This window comes from Ovis canadensis, chromosome 6, assembly GCF_042477335.2.
Source record: "Ovis canadensis isolate MfBH-ARS-UI-01 breed Bighorn chromosome 6, ARS-UI_OviCan_v2, whole genome shotgun sequence".
NCBI classification, from domain to species: domain Eukaryota; kingdom Metazoa; phylum Chordata; class Mammalia; order Artiodactyla; family Bovidae; genus Ovis; species Ovis canadensis.
Window position 1 is genome coordinate 76,930,739 of NC_091250.1, and position 14,413 is coordinate 76,945,151.

Consider the following 14,413-nt stretch of genomic DNA (forward strand, 5'->3'; position numbering starts at 1 on the left):
AACAAACTCAAACAGGGGCTCTGTATCAATCTAGAGGGGTGAGATGGGGCAGGAGATGGGAAGGGAGGTTCAAAAGAGAGGGGATATATATATATCTATGGCTGATTCACGTTGAGGTTTGACAGAAAACAACACAAATTCTGTAAAGCAATTATCCTTCAATAAAAAAATAAAATAAAATAACATAGGGAAAAAAAGACCACACAAAAAAAGAGTCTTTGTGTTTGAGTGTTTCTTATGCAGGCCCTGGGCAGTTCTGCTGAGATAAGCACGCCTATTTGCTTGACCCCAGGATCAATATACAGAATGTATCTTATGCTCAGGAGCGTCAATATACAGAATGTATCTTATGCTCAGGAGCGTGAATACATTTAAGAGATCACTGATAAGAGAAAGGAAACAAAAGCCTTCCCATGCCAGTGGCTAATCACTTTGTGTTTTCATTAGCTCCAAAAAGGTTCACAGAATCATACTAGCATTCTGGAAGGAAACCAAAGATGGACTAAGGCTAAAAAGTGGTTTCTGGGGAACTTCCCTGGCAGTCCAATAGTTAAGACTGCATGCTCCCAATGCAGAGGGTATGAGTTCAATCCCTAGTCAAGGAACTAAGATCCTGCATGCCAAGTGGCAAGGCCAAAGGAAAAAAAAAGTAGTTTCTGCCAACAAAGAGTACCTTTAGATATGGGAAGACTTCTGCTTTCTGCATGTCCATCTGAGTATCAGACTGGGAGCTAATTGTGTCCCTTGTCCCAGCCTGGCCTTGAGGATGTGGCTGAATTTTGATCATGGTTTTATCTTCTAAGCAGTTCAAGTTCTGGGCCTGGGACCCAGAAGAGGAGCGCAGGCGACAGGAAAAATGGCAGCAGGAGCAGGAGCGTCTGCTGCAGGTGGGTTTGCTGCTCCCCCTTCTTTTAGGGATGCTCTCTTAATTTCTGTTGGGTTAAACAGTTGTTTAGCATAGGAGATGCATGGACTCAGCTTCTTCTCAGAAGTCGTTGAGTCTAAGTTCATCCATTTTGTGTCCATGAGACAGAATGCCCGATGTCTAATTCCTCCCACCAGAGGTTACACTGATGAACGTAAGGGGAAAAAAAAGATTCACTCAGAAGAATATTCAGGTATTGATTAAGGGCCCACCGACCCATTCATCATCTCCTTAGCTGCTAGTCAAATTCCAGTCCAGCTAAGGGTGGGAAAAAATCAGAAAGCTATTTGATAGCATACATGTGAAATAAAATTTGACCTGGGTCTTATATATTAAGTAGAAGTACTTGCTCCATCTTTGAGCAAATGCTCCTAATTTTCAGTTCTAGAAAAATTCTGAGGGTAAGCTTCTTGTGCTCCTACTTGTTTTGTGCCAGGTTTGTGGAGCAACATGGCTTCGGAAAGGAACTCAGTAACCTTAGAAACTATCCCATGCTGAGAGCTCAGGGTGTGCCAGAACTGGCATATTTGTGGGTGCTTGACATACTTTATGTAATTTAATCCTGATGAAACTTGTCGAAGTATGTCTTATTAGTCTCAGTTTGCAATTGAAGAAATTAAGGGTCAAAAAAAGATCATCTTCCCAAGGCCACACCTCTAACAGATATTGAGCCTTGTGTCAAATCCACGCCTGGATGACTGTTCTTTCCACTATATTCCCAATGGGATTGACTTTCTGCCGATGTGCAGAAAGCAGTGCTTAATGCAAGTTTATTTTACTTTTTTTTTTTCCTTATACTTTTGTTCTTATCCTTTCGGCTTAATTCCCAGGGAGCAAGGGTCAGCTAGATAATCAATTGTAGTGTGGCTCTGGGTCTGCCCTTTTACTTTGACACTTTTCAGGATATCATAGGAGTAAACTTTCAATGCCAAATGTTAGTAAGAACTAAATTCAGCAAAGTCCCAGAGCCGTGGGGACAACAGACGCCCATGTGTCCTGGGGTAACGCTGTGTCTGCTGCACTCTGAAAGGTGGCTGTGGTTGTAGGCATGGATTGTAGGCTTAGGGCTGAGGTGTTTCTGGGGAAGGAAGGGTGTGTGTGAGTGACAGACAGACCCCACCTTTCACCTCTGAGTGAGGGAGACATCATCAATTCATCCTCTTGGTGAAGGAGACATGACGTCAACTCCTAGAACCGATAAACCTAAGAATCTTGGCTTGTTTTTCAGGTTTGGTAAAGTTTGAAGGTCTGTTTTCCTCTATTGTGAAGCTCCCTGGAGTCTCTCTCTAGAACTTTACAATATTAGGTTTTGATAAAATTTTGACCTGAAGTTAAAAGCCTGCCGTGGGTTGACCAACAGTGGCTTTTACCAGAACATGAATACAAACGTTAGTTTCCAGACAATTCCGTTAAGCCCTTTCGCTCCTAAGGTAATGACATAACAAGTAATTCCTGGAGGAATTCTCGGGGCCTTCCCTAAGAAGACAAAAGCACAGACTTTGTCAGCCTCAGAGACGGTAGGGACAGTAATCAGCCTACAGTATGTGACTGTGTGTGGGACGATATGCTCCAGTGAGTCCTCTGTCTCTGTCACGTCAGGGATGCCATTCCCAAGGCATCCAGGGGCGTCAGTTCTCATCTCAAGCGTTCGTTTTCATTTTCATGTATTCATTTCTTCTAGTCAAGCGTCAGGGACTCCAGTCACATTTTTAAAGCTCTCCAAAATTCAGAGTATTTTGCTTTGTTCTCCGGAAAAAGTGACTAGTGTCATATTTTTTCTGAAAATAATAATAGCAGTTCTGATATGGACACCTTCTAATGGGCTGTTTAAAAGCTACTCTTAATTCAGGAGGACTTAAAGCCAGGAAGACTCCATTTTAATAGAATGACCACTCAACTAATTATCATCTCATCCACTTTGGACCTTTCTCTTTATTGCAAACCTCTGAGATTTTTAAAAAATCTTTTCTTAAACTCTCCCAGCAACAACATATTTCTATTAGCGGAATGGCAAAACTCATCTCTGAAGGGCCCAGTAAAAACAAACTATTGGTTTAGCCTATCTCTTAAAACACAAGAAGAATTTAGCCTTTTCATCTGTCCTCTTTTCATAAGCAAATATCTAGTCATATGTCTGAGGAACAATTCTATGAAATACCCACAGCAGTAAAGATTGTTCTCTTTTGGATTTTTATGTCCCTAACATGGTTAAGTACCACAAAATAGTATTCCTCTTTGGATGCATGAATGGGTTAGATTCAGAACATTACAACAAGAAGAGAGTTTTGCAACACATTGTACATGACGGTTTCTTGGGGGAAGGTCCCAGTGCTGTATGCACTGGTCAATTCAGAACAATCTATGGAAATTCCATAACAGGAGAGATACCAGAAGGAGCAGGACAAGCTGAAAGAAGAGTGGGAAAAGGCCCAAAAGGAGGTGGAAGAAGAAGAACGCAGATACTATGAGGAGGTAGGAAATTTCCCTAGTAGGAATTTAACCCTGAAGCCTTAATTCCTCAAAATCTCTCAGAACTTTGTGTGTCCTTTCTGCATGGGGTGTGGAGCTATCTGATTCTCTTTACTCACAGTGGAGCCCCATCAACCTTTTAAAAGAGTCCTATAGACTGTGAAAGACCATTGCTCTCCCAGATTTAGTTTGTAGTGAGGGAATGTTGAGTCATGGTCAAGGGAGGGAGTAGAAGTATATCTCTTCTTTAGTCATAGAGGTCAGATTTTTTAATTTGTCTTACAAGACATGAAACTATCAATTTGTTTATTTGTGTGTTTGTTAGGGAATTATTTGTGTGTTTGGTAGTAGAGAATTAATACTAATTTTGCAAGGATAATTTTGATATCAAAGCTAAGTGAATCCTTACTACTGCATTCACCATAATACTAAAGAGATTTGGAAGGGAGGAGAATTTGGTTTTGTTTCATTTTTTTCAATGAACAAGCCAGACCATATTCAAGAATTTGAAGCTATACTTTATGTATATTATCCAAAATGTATGATTAATATTGTTGTGAATTTTATCTTCAGCAATAATTTTTGTGCATAATCCTCCCCCAAAAGCATTTCTAATTAGGCTTCTTGAATCATATGAACTCATTATCTTGCAAAGACTGTTTTTCTAAATTAAATGCTAATTTCTTAATCATTCCCCATAGAGAATGCTATCTGATTTTAAAAGACCTTTTTTTATGCACTGCTTGTTTGCACATAATTCTGATGTTTTTCCCAAAGTCCTTTAATGACACTTTTCTCTTGACAAATACTGTTTTTCCTTTCATTAATTCCTGTCCTTCCCCTAGGAGCGGAAAATAATTGAGGACACTGTGGTTCCATTTACTATTTCTTCAAGTTCTGCAGACCAGCTCTCTACATCTTCCTCTGTGACAGAAGGCAGTGGGACAGTGGTGAGACCATAGATTAAAAGCAATTCGTGAAATAAGTAAACCAAAATAAAAATATAAAACCACAAGGCCAAGTTTCCCACCAGTTTATGTACAGGACTGCTATAGAATCATGTCAGCTACCACATGGTCATTGTACCCCATGGTACCATCACTGCCATGGGCAAACCCTAGAGTCGATCCCTAGGAAGCAGCGAACACATTACTGAGGCCAGCTCTGCCCGCACAGGCTGGCATGACCCTGGTGAGTGATGCCGTGTGCTGGAGTGTCTTTCTCACTGCCCATCATTCATTCACTCAGCAGACATGTGTTTCTCTCTGCCAGACCATTCATCTCTTTGCCCTGGATGGTAGCAGCATGATGCCAACAAAGCCAACAGTATGCTCACACCAGCCTCCACAAAAGTTGCTTCTGAATAGCTCTTGAATGTGTCTTCAAGGGCTGGAGAGAGTCTGGGAAGGCTGATCTACCTCTGTATCCCCTAAATAAGGTCATGGAGATAATAGACAAATGTCATAGCAAGTCCTGGCTTGTCCGTAATCTACACTTTATGTTTTTGATGATATAAATAACAGAATGCATTCATTTTGCAATAACATAATACCACTTGGGTATAGTCATATTTGTTGTTTCTGTAGTCAATTAAGATATGCTGCAACACACTATATTTTTTTTAATTATCCAATTTTAACTTAATACAGATTATACAAAAGGAATTCACTACATTTGATATTGCCTAGTTACTTGGCACCCCACTCCAGTACTTTTGCCTGGAAAATCCCATGGACGGAGGAGCCTGGTAGGCCGCAGTCCACGGGGTCGCTACGAGTCGGACACGACTGAGTGACTTCACTTTCGCTTTTCACTTTCATGCATTGGAGAAGGAAATGGCAACCCACTCCAGTGTTCTTGCCTGGAGAATCCCAGGGACAGGGGAGCCTGGTGGGCTGCCGTCTATGGGGTCGCACAGAGTCGGACACGACTGAAGCGACTTAGCAGCAACAGCAGCAGCAGTTACTCACCAAGCTCAGAATATTGCTTATCTTTGCTGTTGTATACAAAGATCATCACAAAAGCCAAATCTTTCATATCTCTTTCATATATTGCAATAATTATGAAACACTGTGTAGTCTTTAAAATAGGTTGTTTATAATCATACTCAAAGAAATTCTACACTGTCCAACAACTAACTTTTCAATATGTACCAGCCATTTACATATACTGAACTTTGAATTTTTTATTTAAACTTTTAAAATTTGAACACTTTTAAAATTTTAAATTAAATTTTTTGTATAGTTTTTAAGGTTACACTCCATAATCTACATTTTAAAATAACCCATGGGCACTTGAAGCCACTTGTCCCTAAGTGAGCAGTCCTATGATGTTGTTTTATTTTGGAAGATAGGTTTTCTAACCAAATCCCTTTTGTGATAACTTTTAAGAGAGATCCAGATTACATGTTCATTTCAGATTATTGGAAATCAGTTACCAATCAGTTGATTTGAACAACCATTCTCTAAATTATAGACAATGTGATTGAAAAAAGTTTCAACTATTCCATGGCCAGACTGGAGTGTTGTCTAGTATGTTTAAAAATTATATTATCCTTGATTTCTCCCTTAGAATAAGATGGACTTGGAAAACTGTCACGAGGAAGAACAAGAGACAAGACAGAAGAGACCATTCCAGGAGGATAACAGTGACTCACTGCTGAAGACTAGGGAAAGTGGTCCACTGGAGGAGAAGGGCAGGTATGAGCCGGTCCAGGGTGTTCATCCAGGTGTGTGCAGCGGGGCTGTGCCCCTTCACTCCATCACTAATGCAGGCCATATTCAGCTTTGAAAGTATCTTCCAATAATAAATTATCCATATATTATTGCTTGAACACATTCTAATAGCTCTGAAGTCAGTGTCCTTATGCTATTGAATAAAAATATTCTGAGTTTTTAAATAGGTAAAACCTTTTTTAAACAAGGAGAGACTGTGTAGATCACCCAGGAGGCTGGCTCTGCTACCAGCAAGTTCTTTGTGATACAAATGTGTGCCCCTGGGGCTCCAATATATCAGAGAGATATTGACAAATGTGCATGCGTGTGTGCGCAAACACACTTGGGTACATGCTCATAGCATCCCTGGAGGGGCCTAAAGAAACAACAAGTGATCTAAGTATTGTTTTCAAATACTGACCAATTTGAAAGGTTGGGTGGGAGCTGAACTCTTCTGGTGGGACTTGCTCTGAGAATTCTTCTGGGTTTATCAGCTAGAAGACTCGCTGAATTGTAGGATATTGGAGTTTGGGGCCCATGTCTAGAGCCTGCAGAGCCCTTAAAACAGCACAGCTGTTTCCAGTTAAAATTATTTACAGAGAGTTTCCAGTTTTGAAATCCACAAGTCAAGACTATTTGAGGGATGCTGGTAAACATTTTACATGAATTATTGCTATTTCTCCAGACAGTCCCTGTTGTCACCAGAAACTTTGAAAAGGTCTCCTCCATCTCTCCTTTCTTTGCCATTGTTGTTATTTTTTTTAGTCACTAAGTCATGTCCAACTTGCTACTAAAAGACCAGTGAATTACCATAGGCTGCCAAAGCCCCATATGGCCTAAATGCTTTCTACAGTAAGCCCTCTCTTGTGGAAATCTGGGAAAGTATAGTTAGCTCTTTCATTCCTCAAAATTATTAGAATGAAGAGTTTTGTGGACAAGGAGGTAGAGAGGATGTCAGAAATGATGATTTGCTAAATTGATGGATAATGAAAATGCAAAGCATTTTACAGTATTCTAAACCCATTTTAAATCTAGTTTAAAATAAAAAGAATATTTAGTTATCTCCATTCTTTTCATTTTGTAATTGGTACTTCCTTGTCCTGAGGGATAAGATCAGTCATTTCAGTTGCTTTTATCCCTGTTCTGAAATATATTTGTTTATTTTAGCAGCCTAACTCAAGGGGTCTTGACTCATTCTGAGAACCCTGCATCAGAAGGAATCTACCACCAGTTGGATACAGAGGCTGGGGCCCCACACTGTGGGGGGAGCCCACAGCTAGCTCAGGGTAAGAATGGAGAAGGCTAGCTCCCTTGTTTCACTGGGCTTCCCAGGTGGCACTAGTGATAAAGATCTTGCCTACCAATGCAGGAGACTTAAGAAATGCGTGTTTGATCCCTGGGTGGGGAATAACCGCTGGAGAAGGGCATGACAACCCACTCTAGTATTCTTGCCTGGAGAATCCCATGGACAGAGGAGACTGGCAGGCTAGAGTCCATGGGGTTGCAGAGTCAAACAACTGAAGCGACTTAGCAAGCACACATGCATGTTTCAGTATCATAAACCCTTCCTAGCCCATCGTCCAGACAGATATGGCCTCTGCTGGCTGCCATGCTAAACAGCACAGTGAATAAACTCCCACCACTGTGCACTAGGAAGTTCCATGAGATCACTGTGAGACCTTAGCAGGCATAAGTACTTTAAAGGAAGGTGATTACTAAGCACTAAGGTAGCATCTTTACCGAGCACTAACTGTATGTTCTTTCTTTGGCCTCAGATCCATCCCAGAATCAGCAGGTATCAAACCCACCAATGCACATTTTAGAAGATGTGAAGCCAAAAACCCTTCCACTGGACAAAAGCATTAACCATCAGATTGAGTCTCCAAGTGAAAGGCGGAAGTGAGTAAAAGATGATTGTGCGATTTCTTTTCCTTTTTTTAATTTTTTTTTTAAATTGAAGTTTAAATTACAGTGTCATGTTAGTTTCAAGTGTACAGCAAAGGGATTTAATTATATGGAATTTCTTGTCTTTTAAACTGATTAAGAAGGGGGAAAAATGAAAAAATGTGAGATGGCAAGTGGTTTGCAGCATTTTTGTGCCTTCTCTCCATTCACTGTCATTGTCAAGGTAACAAATACTTATGAAGTTTGGGATGATCTTCCTGGCAAGTAAATATTTACTCTGAATTTAGCAACTTAAAAGAGACAAAGTAATGTTTTTCACTGACAAATCTAAACATTGGAAAGAATTTTCTGGCATGTTGTATTACTAATTTATTTAAGCAAGTTTCGTTGTCTCAGAGCCTATGGAGAAATGTTCTTTCAAGGAAAAAAAATGTTTTCCTCTCCTTACCATTCTCTTTCCTTTATAACTACCCCAGGCTTTAGTCTGATTTTGTAACAATTATATTTTTTACAATAAAAATAATGCCAATCATTTTTGAATCATGTCAATGTAACAGGCACTGTGTTGAAGGGTTTGCATATATCTCTCTCCTCTTCTTTTCATATATTAACTCACTGAACTCGCCCAATTACATTATTGAGTTATTGTTCCCATTTTACAGATAAGGAAACTGCGGCTCAGGGAAATTAAATAACTTACCCAAAGTACTTGTCTGAATGAGTAGAGGTAAAGGGATTCAAAGTGAACCCACAATTTCATTATGTCATATTTGGCCTTCAGTTTCCTTGTAATCAGTTTTAAAAAGATAATATACATTATACTTTAACCAATCATTCTACCAGGAGCCAGACCACCTGGATTCAAACTTTTGACTCTGTCACTTTGCCTGCATAAAACTTTGAGCAAGATACCTAATCTTTCTCTGCCCTAGTTTCCTCATGTATAAAATGGGAATAATAGAAGTGCCTGCCTCATAGGGTCCTGTGCCTGGAAGATGGTACACATTGTCGGCAATGATGTGGATACTGATAGCGATGGTGATAATGATGATGATAGCTTGTCTTATAAGTTCACCTTTTTATCTGATTTTTCTTGTTAACACTTTTTTCTCAATACAGTTTGAAACCATTTCTCCCTTTTCGCTTATGTCTAATTTCATTTCTGTGTCTAGATGACATATGCAGCAATAATAGAAGGTAAAATCACAGAGAAGGAGTCATTATTGTCATTACTGTGGTGACTTTCAACCTTCTTTCAAGGCAACGGTTCTTATACTTTAGGATATTCCATGAAAAACTGATATTTTGAAGAAGACAAGCTCTGTCTAGGGAGGGAGGCTTGGGGTTGGGGGAGAGGTCGGGGGCTCAGGAAGTTATTCTGAAAGCAGTTACAAGACAGATGGCCTCATGCCCTGTTGATGTCTATGCTGGCATTTCTCTTTTCCTGTTTCTCTTCTGTGTCCTGTTCCTTTCTTTACAAGTGAAATTAACTTTTGAAAGTGAAAGCCCAGAACTGACAGATTGATCACAGGCAGGGCTCACGTGTATCCAGCAGACCTGTGAAACCACTGAGGGAGCTTCTGGCTGGGAACCATTCTGCCTTGGAGATGCCCCTGACGTAGTGGTTATTGGTTGTTTTGAACATCACCCCTAATCATGTGGACCTGTAATGAGTTTCTGAATAAGGGTGGAAGCCGCCTCACTGAAAAATATTTCCTTTAAGCACTGCTCTTTATTTCTGGGCTCTCTTGAAGAGCTTTTTCCTATAGCCCCACTTATCTCTTCCTTCCATCCCATTCATAGTTTTTATATCTAACTCAGCGTGCAACTTTAACTAGCAAAGAACCTGGCAAAAATAAAGCGTAGAAAACTGTTTTGTCTTTTCTGTTCAACAGTGCCAGCCTGGTTTTGATATGATACAGCCAGTGTCTGAACAAACCTGCTAGATGGAATTTTTTGTTTTTTGCTCTTTATTAAAAAATTACCACTAGGATGTGCTATGGTCTTTTATTTGGTTGTCAAGGAAGAGGGCTTTTTTTTTTTTTTTCTTCTAAAATGTCTTTTCTTGTGGGACTGAGCTTCTGTTTACTTATGATGTTTGGCTCCTTTCCCATGTTACAGGAAAAGCCCTCGAGAGAACTTCCAGGCTGGGCGCTTGTCCCCCTGCTCCCCCACCCCTCCTGGCCAGTCACCAAACAGGTACAAGAGGTCAGCAAGCCTTTCTGAGGCTGCTCTGTTTTGACTGGAGCCTGCTGGGCACCATCACCACCAAATTAGTGATTGCCAGGGGACCGTGAGGATTTGTTCACCCATGTCTCTTCCTACACACACACACACAGAGGCAGGACAAAGGAATACACCCCATCCACCTGAAGATTTTATCAGCCCTCGATGGAGAGAGCCAAGTGTGTGACGTTGGCACGACTGTGGCCATCGCTTTAATTACATTGTGTGGAACCTGCAATCTAATAAGAAAATCCACAAGACAATTGCCAGCCTTCTAAGTCGGTGCCTTTCCCCCCAAGGAGGCTCGGTCCTTCTAGGCGGAATCCACTGATGGCTCTTACAGTGGTCCAGGCAGGCGCTGAGAAGCGAAACTTCATCTTCCCTCTTATTCTACTCAAGCTCTCTAATGATTGCTTCTGGACATTAATTGGGCCCCATGATATTCTTAAAAGCTGCCTGAGCTTCCATTCCCTGGAGAAACAAATTACTAAGTACTGCAAGGTTTTCTTTGATTCAGAAATTTCATTTAACTACAGGATAAGAGAGAAACCCTAATAAATAGAGCTTTGTGAAGGGCAACTCTTCCTTTCTTTCTCTCATCTTCCTTTCTGTTTCTTCCGTCCGTGTGTATACTGTTAGCTTCCAAATGATATTGCATATTTTAAAGTTTCTTACGTAATTCCAAGAGATTTCCTCACAGTCAGCATCATTGCAATCTGACCTTAGTTGCGGGAAAACTGACGTAGGGCCCAGCCATCCTGTCTAAACCAATGCAATGGAAACCTGACGTGAGTTCTTCACACCAGATCACAGAACTTGGTGTCAGGGCAGAGATTTGATCCTATATCTCCCTGGTACCTATTGGACTGGATCACGATTTCCTCTTTACTTTTAAGCAACAACAAAAAATTTGTAATAAATAAAAAGAAATGCCCTAGTGGGCCAATGAACCAATTACAGAAAAACTTAATGCAACTAAAACCTTAGTAAAACTAAACTTGATTGTCTTTGAGAAATTAAGAAACCATATGATAAATACACTGAATCATTTCAAGGCATTTGATCACTGTGGTTGAACAGACTACAACACAAGCTTTTTATAACAAATAATTCATTCATACAGATTATAGCTAATGCTTAATTCCTGCTCATTGTCATTTCAGTATTTGTCATTTCATTCATGATATCAGTGTTTTAAAAACCCATGTTTTCTTCTTTTTTTTGCATGAGGCTCCATATTCATGAGACTCCATATTCCATTTCATTTTTGCATGAGGCTCCAGATTCTAAACAGCACATTTTATTATGCCGTGTACTTTGCAACCTAGGTCTATAAGTGGGAAAAAGCTGTGCTCTTCCTGTGGGCTTCCACTGGGTAAAGGCGCTGCAATGATCATTGAGACCCTCAATCTCTATTTTCACATCCAGTGCTTTAAGGTATGTATTCATCACTCTTCTCCCTGAGTACAATCTTGTCATGTGTTTTGGCCTCTTTCTGTGGTTAGTAAGTACCTCCTGGAAATCCTAACAGCCTTTCTGTGTGAGCCCACCGCCCCCCCTCCCCACCCCCCCCGTCTCTACGTTGTACAGAAATGGGCATGGAGTCCATCTTTGAGGATAAAATTCTTCTATCACACATCCCTCTGGGATGTCAAGTTAGAGGAAGCAAGACATATTTGTGCTACGTGTCTTTGTAAAAATGTTTTTTTGTTGCTAAAGAGTGTATACTCTAGCAGGAAGCTAAGAAAGGCACCCAGGAGGACAGTGATACTTCTGAATCTTTAAAGGCAGGGTAGATTTATTTGAAATGTAACATCTTTGCTGCTGCTTAGACTCTTGTGACCTAACTCAGAGGTTTTTGGTCTTTGACCTGATGGGAGATTTCCCTCAATTAAGTGGTTACAGCTAGTTGCTAAGTTGTAGATCTCCACATGAGTGTGTCTGCAATCACAGATGGAATATTACTCCCTCTAAGAGCTGCCCTGCTCAGCACACTAAGTCAAGTAGCCTTTGTTACAGGTCCTTATAGAAACTTTCATGCTCCTTATTGCTCACTATCGAACTGTTTAATTATCATCTCCTCTCATAAACTACAAGCTCCATAAGGGCAGGAACCATGTCTGTCTAGCTCATCACTATTTCCTCTGTATACCTAGTGGAGATGGTATCAGTAAATATTTCTAGAGGAGTGAATTAATGAATAACTGAAAACAAGAAGGCTTTAATTCTAGTCTCAGATCTCCTGCCAATTAGCAGGTGACCTAACCACTTATGCTTGCCTGATTTATTTTTTTTAATTTACATGTCAGACTATATTGGCATCTCCTTTCATCACCCATGGGCATGTTTCAAATAATATATAATTTTCGAAGCTACACCCTCTAGCTCTGGAAAAGAATCATTTCTTTCCCTTCATCATGCTACCATGCTTTCCTGTGTTCTTGAGATTTTTCCTGTTTCTTGTTGGTACCCCCCTCAGCTATAAAGTAAACTTGCACAGGTTAAAATAACTCACTTTACCTGTACGCTAAGAGAAAGTGAATGACGTTGTTCTGAAATTGTTAGCTTAATTATGTCAGTAATCACTGGAAAGCAAAACTTATCATGAACAAAACACAGTATGGAGACTTAGACTCAATTATTCAGTATTATTGTTGTAAAATTCACATAAATAAAGTATATCCTAAATTATCTAGGAGTATTGTGAGGCTCATAGTATATGCTTTTAAGAATTTCATGGTAATGTCAAGATGATATGTTCTAACACCACAGTTTATTCTCAGAAACTTTACCAGAACTCGAAATAATCAAGGTGACAAAGAGTTTTTGCAGATTCTCGATGGACAGGGGTCTTGTCTTCTTAGCTGTAAAGGCCTTTATTTTCTTTTACCGTTCGCTTCCAGGAGCTGACTTGATGCTTTAAGGTTCATCACCATATGGATTTATCCCTTACCCTTCTGTGTAGGTGTAGCTTGTAATATAATTTGAATGGAACCCTCCCTGTGCCCCAGGTGACCTTAGAGCATCAGTCTGGGGCTCACCCTCTGTTCCTGGGCTTGGTCATAACCTGCCTACAAGTGACTGGAGTGAACCACGCCCCACTGCCTCCTTCGCTGGTTCAGCCACCATCTCCTGCACACAGGCTACCTTGATATCGTTGCCTCTAACATGGAAACATAAATGGGAGTGCTATTCCACAGTGATTATAGTTAGTGAAAAGCCTTATTCAGAGACAAGTTTCGATATATAATTTGTTGGCCATGTGTTTATTTAAAACTACTAAGATTTGATCTGTTTAAAACAGTCTTCCATCTTGAGAATCAGCGTGCATAGGCTTTGGGATTCAACCTGATAACCACTCACCAACTTCACAACCTTGGATAAGCCACCTCTTGTCCTAAGCTCTCTGAACCAGTGTCCTTCTCCGTAGAATGTTAGGACTTGGGATAAAATCCTAAAAGTATATTGTTTCTGGAAATCAAGTCACAGAGCAGCATCTCATACATAGTAGATACTCGACAAATGTGGAGTTAGAGAAGTGATTACTGTGCTACTCTTGTGAGCAATAGCCAAGCATTGTAAGGAAACAGTTCCTTATGTGCCTTATAACTTCTGCTCTTTCCTCCCTGTAGTGTGGAATTTGTAAAGGACAGCTTGGAGACGCAGTGAGTGGCACGGATGTTAGGATTCGAAATGGTCTTCTAAACTGTAATGACTGCTACATGAGATCCAGAAGTAAGTCCTGGGGGGAAATGCCTTGAGATATATGGGTGCAAACACATGCCTTTCCTGGACCAGTTTAGGAATTCAACTATTTCTCCCTATCAGTTGATGCTCCTACACTAAAAGAAAGATTTATTAACAATGATAAAGAATCTGCCTGCAATGAGGGAGACCTGGGTTCAATCACTGGATTGGGAAGATCCCCTGGAGGAGGGCATGGCAACCCACTCCAGTATTCTTGCCTGGAGAATCCCCATGGACAGAGGAGCCTGGTGGGCTACAGTCCACAGGGTCACAAAGATTTGGACATGACTGAGTGACTAAGCACGGCACAGGTAAAAGAAACAATAATGAAATGACCTCTTATTTACTGTTTGTTTCTTACTTGAATGACTGCTACAATGTGACCAAATTCTTTTTAACCAGAAGGACATTAACACACTAGCAGGTG

General features: G+C 40.4%; 1 protein-coding gene across 33 annotated transcripts in view; it reads left to right on the forward strand.

Moving 5' to 3' along the window:
• LIMCH1 (LIM and calponin homology domains 1) overlaps positions 1-14,413 on the forward strand; it is a 353,514-nt gene that overhangs the window by 331,273 nt on the left and 7,828 nt on the right. For 13 of the 33 annotated variants that reach the window (XM_069593986.1, XM_069593989.1, XM_069594006.1 and 10 more), the window contains 8 exons: positions 804-887; positions 3,305-3,397; positions 4,240-4,344; positions 5,966-6,093; positions 7,276-7,394; positions 7,884-8,007; positions 11,568-11,676; positions 13,872-13,974. In XM_069593986.1, coding sequence (XP_069450087.1) covers positions 804-887; positions 3,305-3,397; positions 4,240-4,344; positions 5,966-6,093; positions 7,276-7,394; positions 7,884-8,007; positions 11,568-11,676; positions 13,872-13,974 — 865 coding nt within the window. Of the gene's footprint in view, positions 1-803; positions 888-3,304; positions 3,398-4,239; positions 4,345-5,965; positions 6,094-7,275; positions 7,395-7,883; positions 8,008-10,134; positions 11,149-11,567; positions 11,677-13,871; positions 13,975-14,413 lie in introns of those variants that run through there. The other 20 variants (XM_069593987.1, XM_069593990.1, XM_069594010.1 and 17 more) reach the window with 7 other exon arrangements.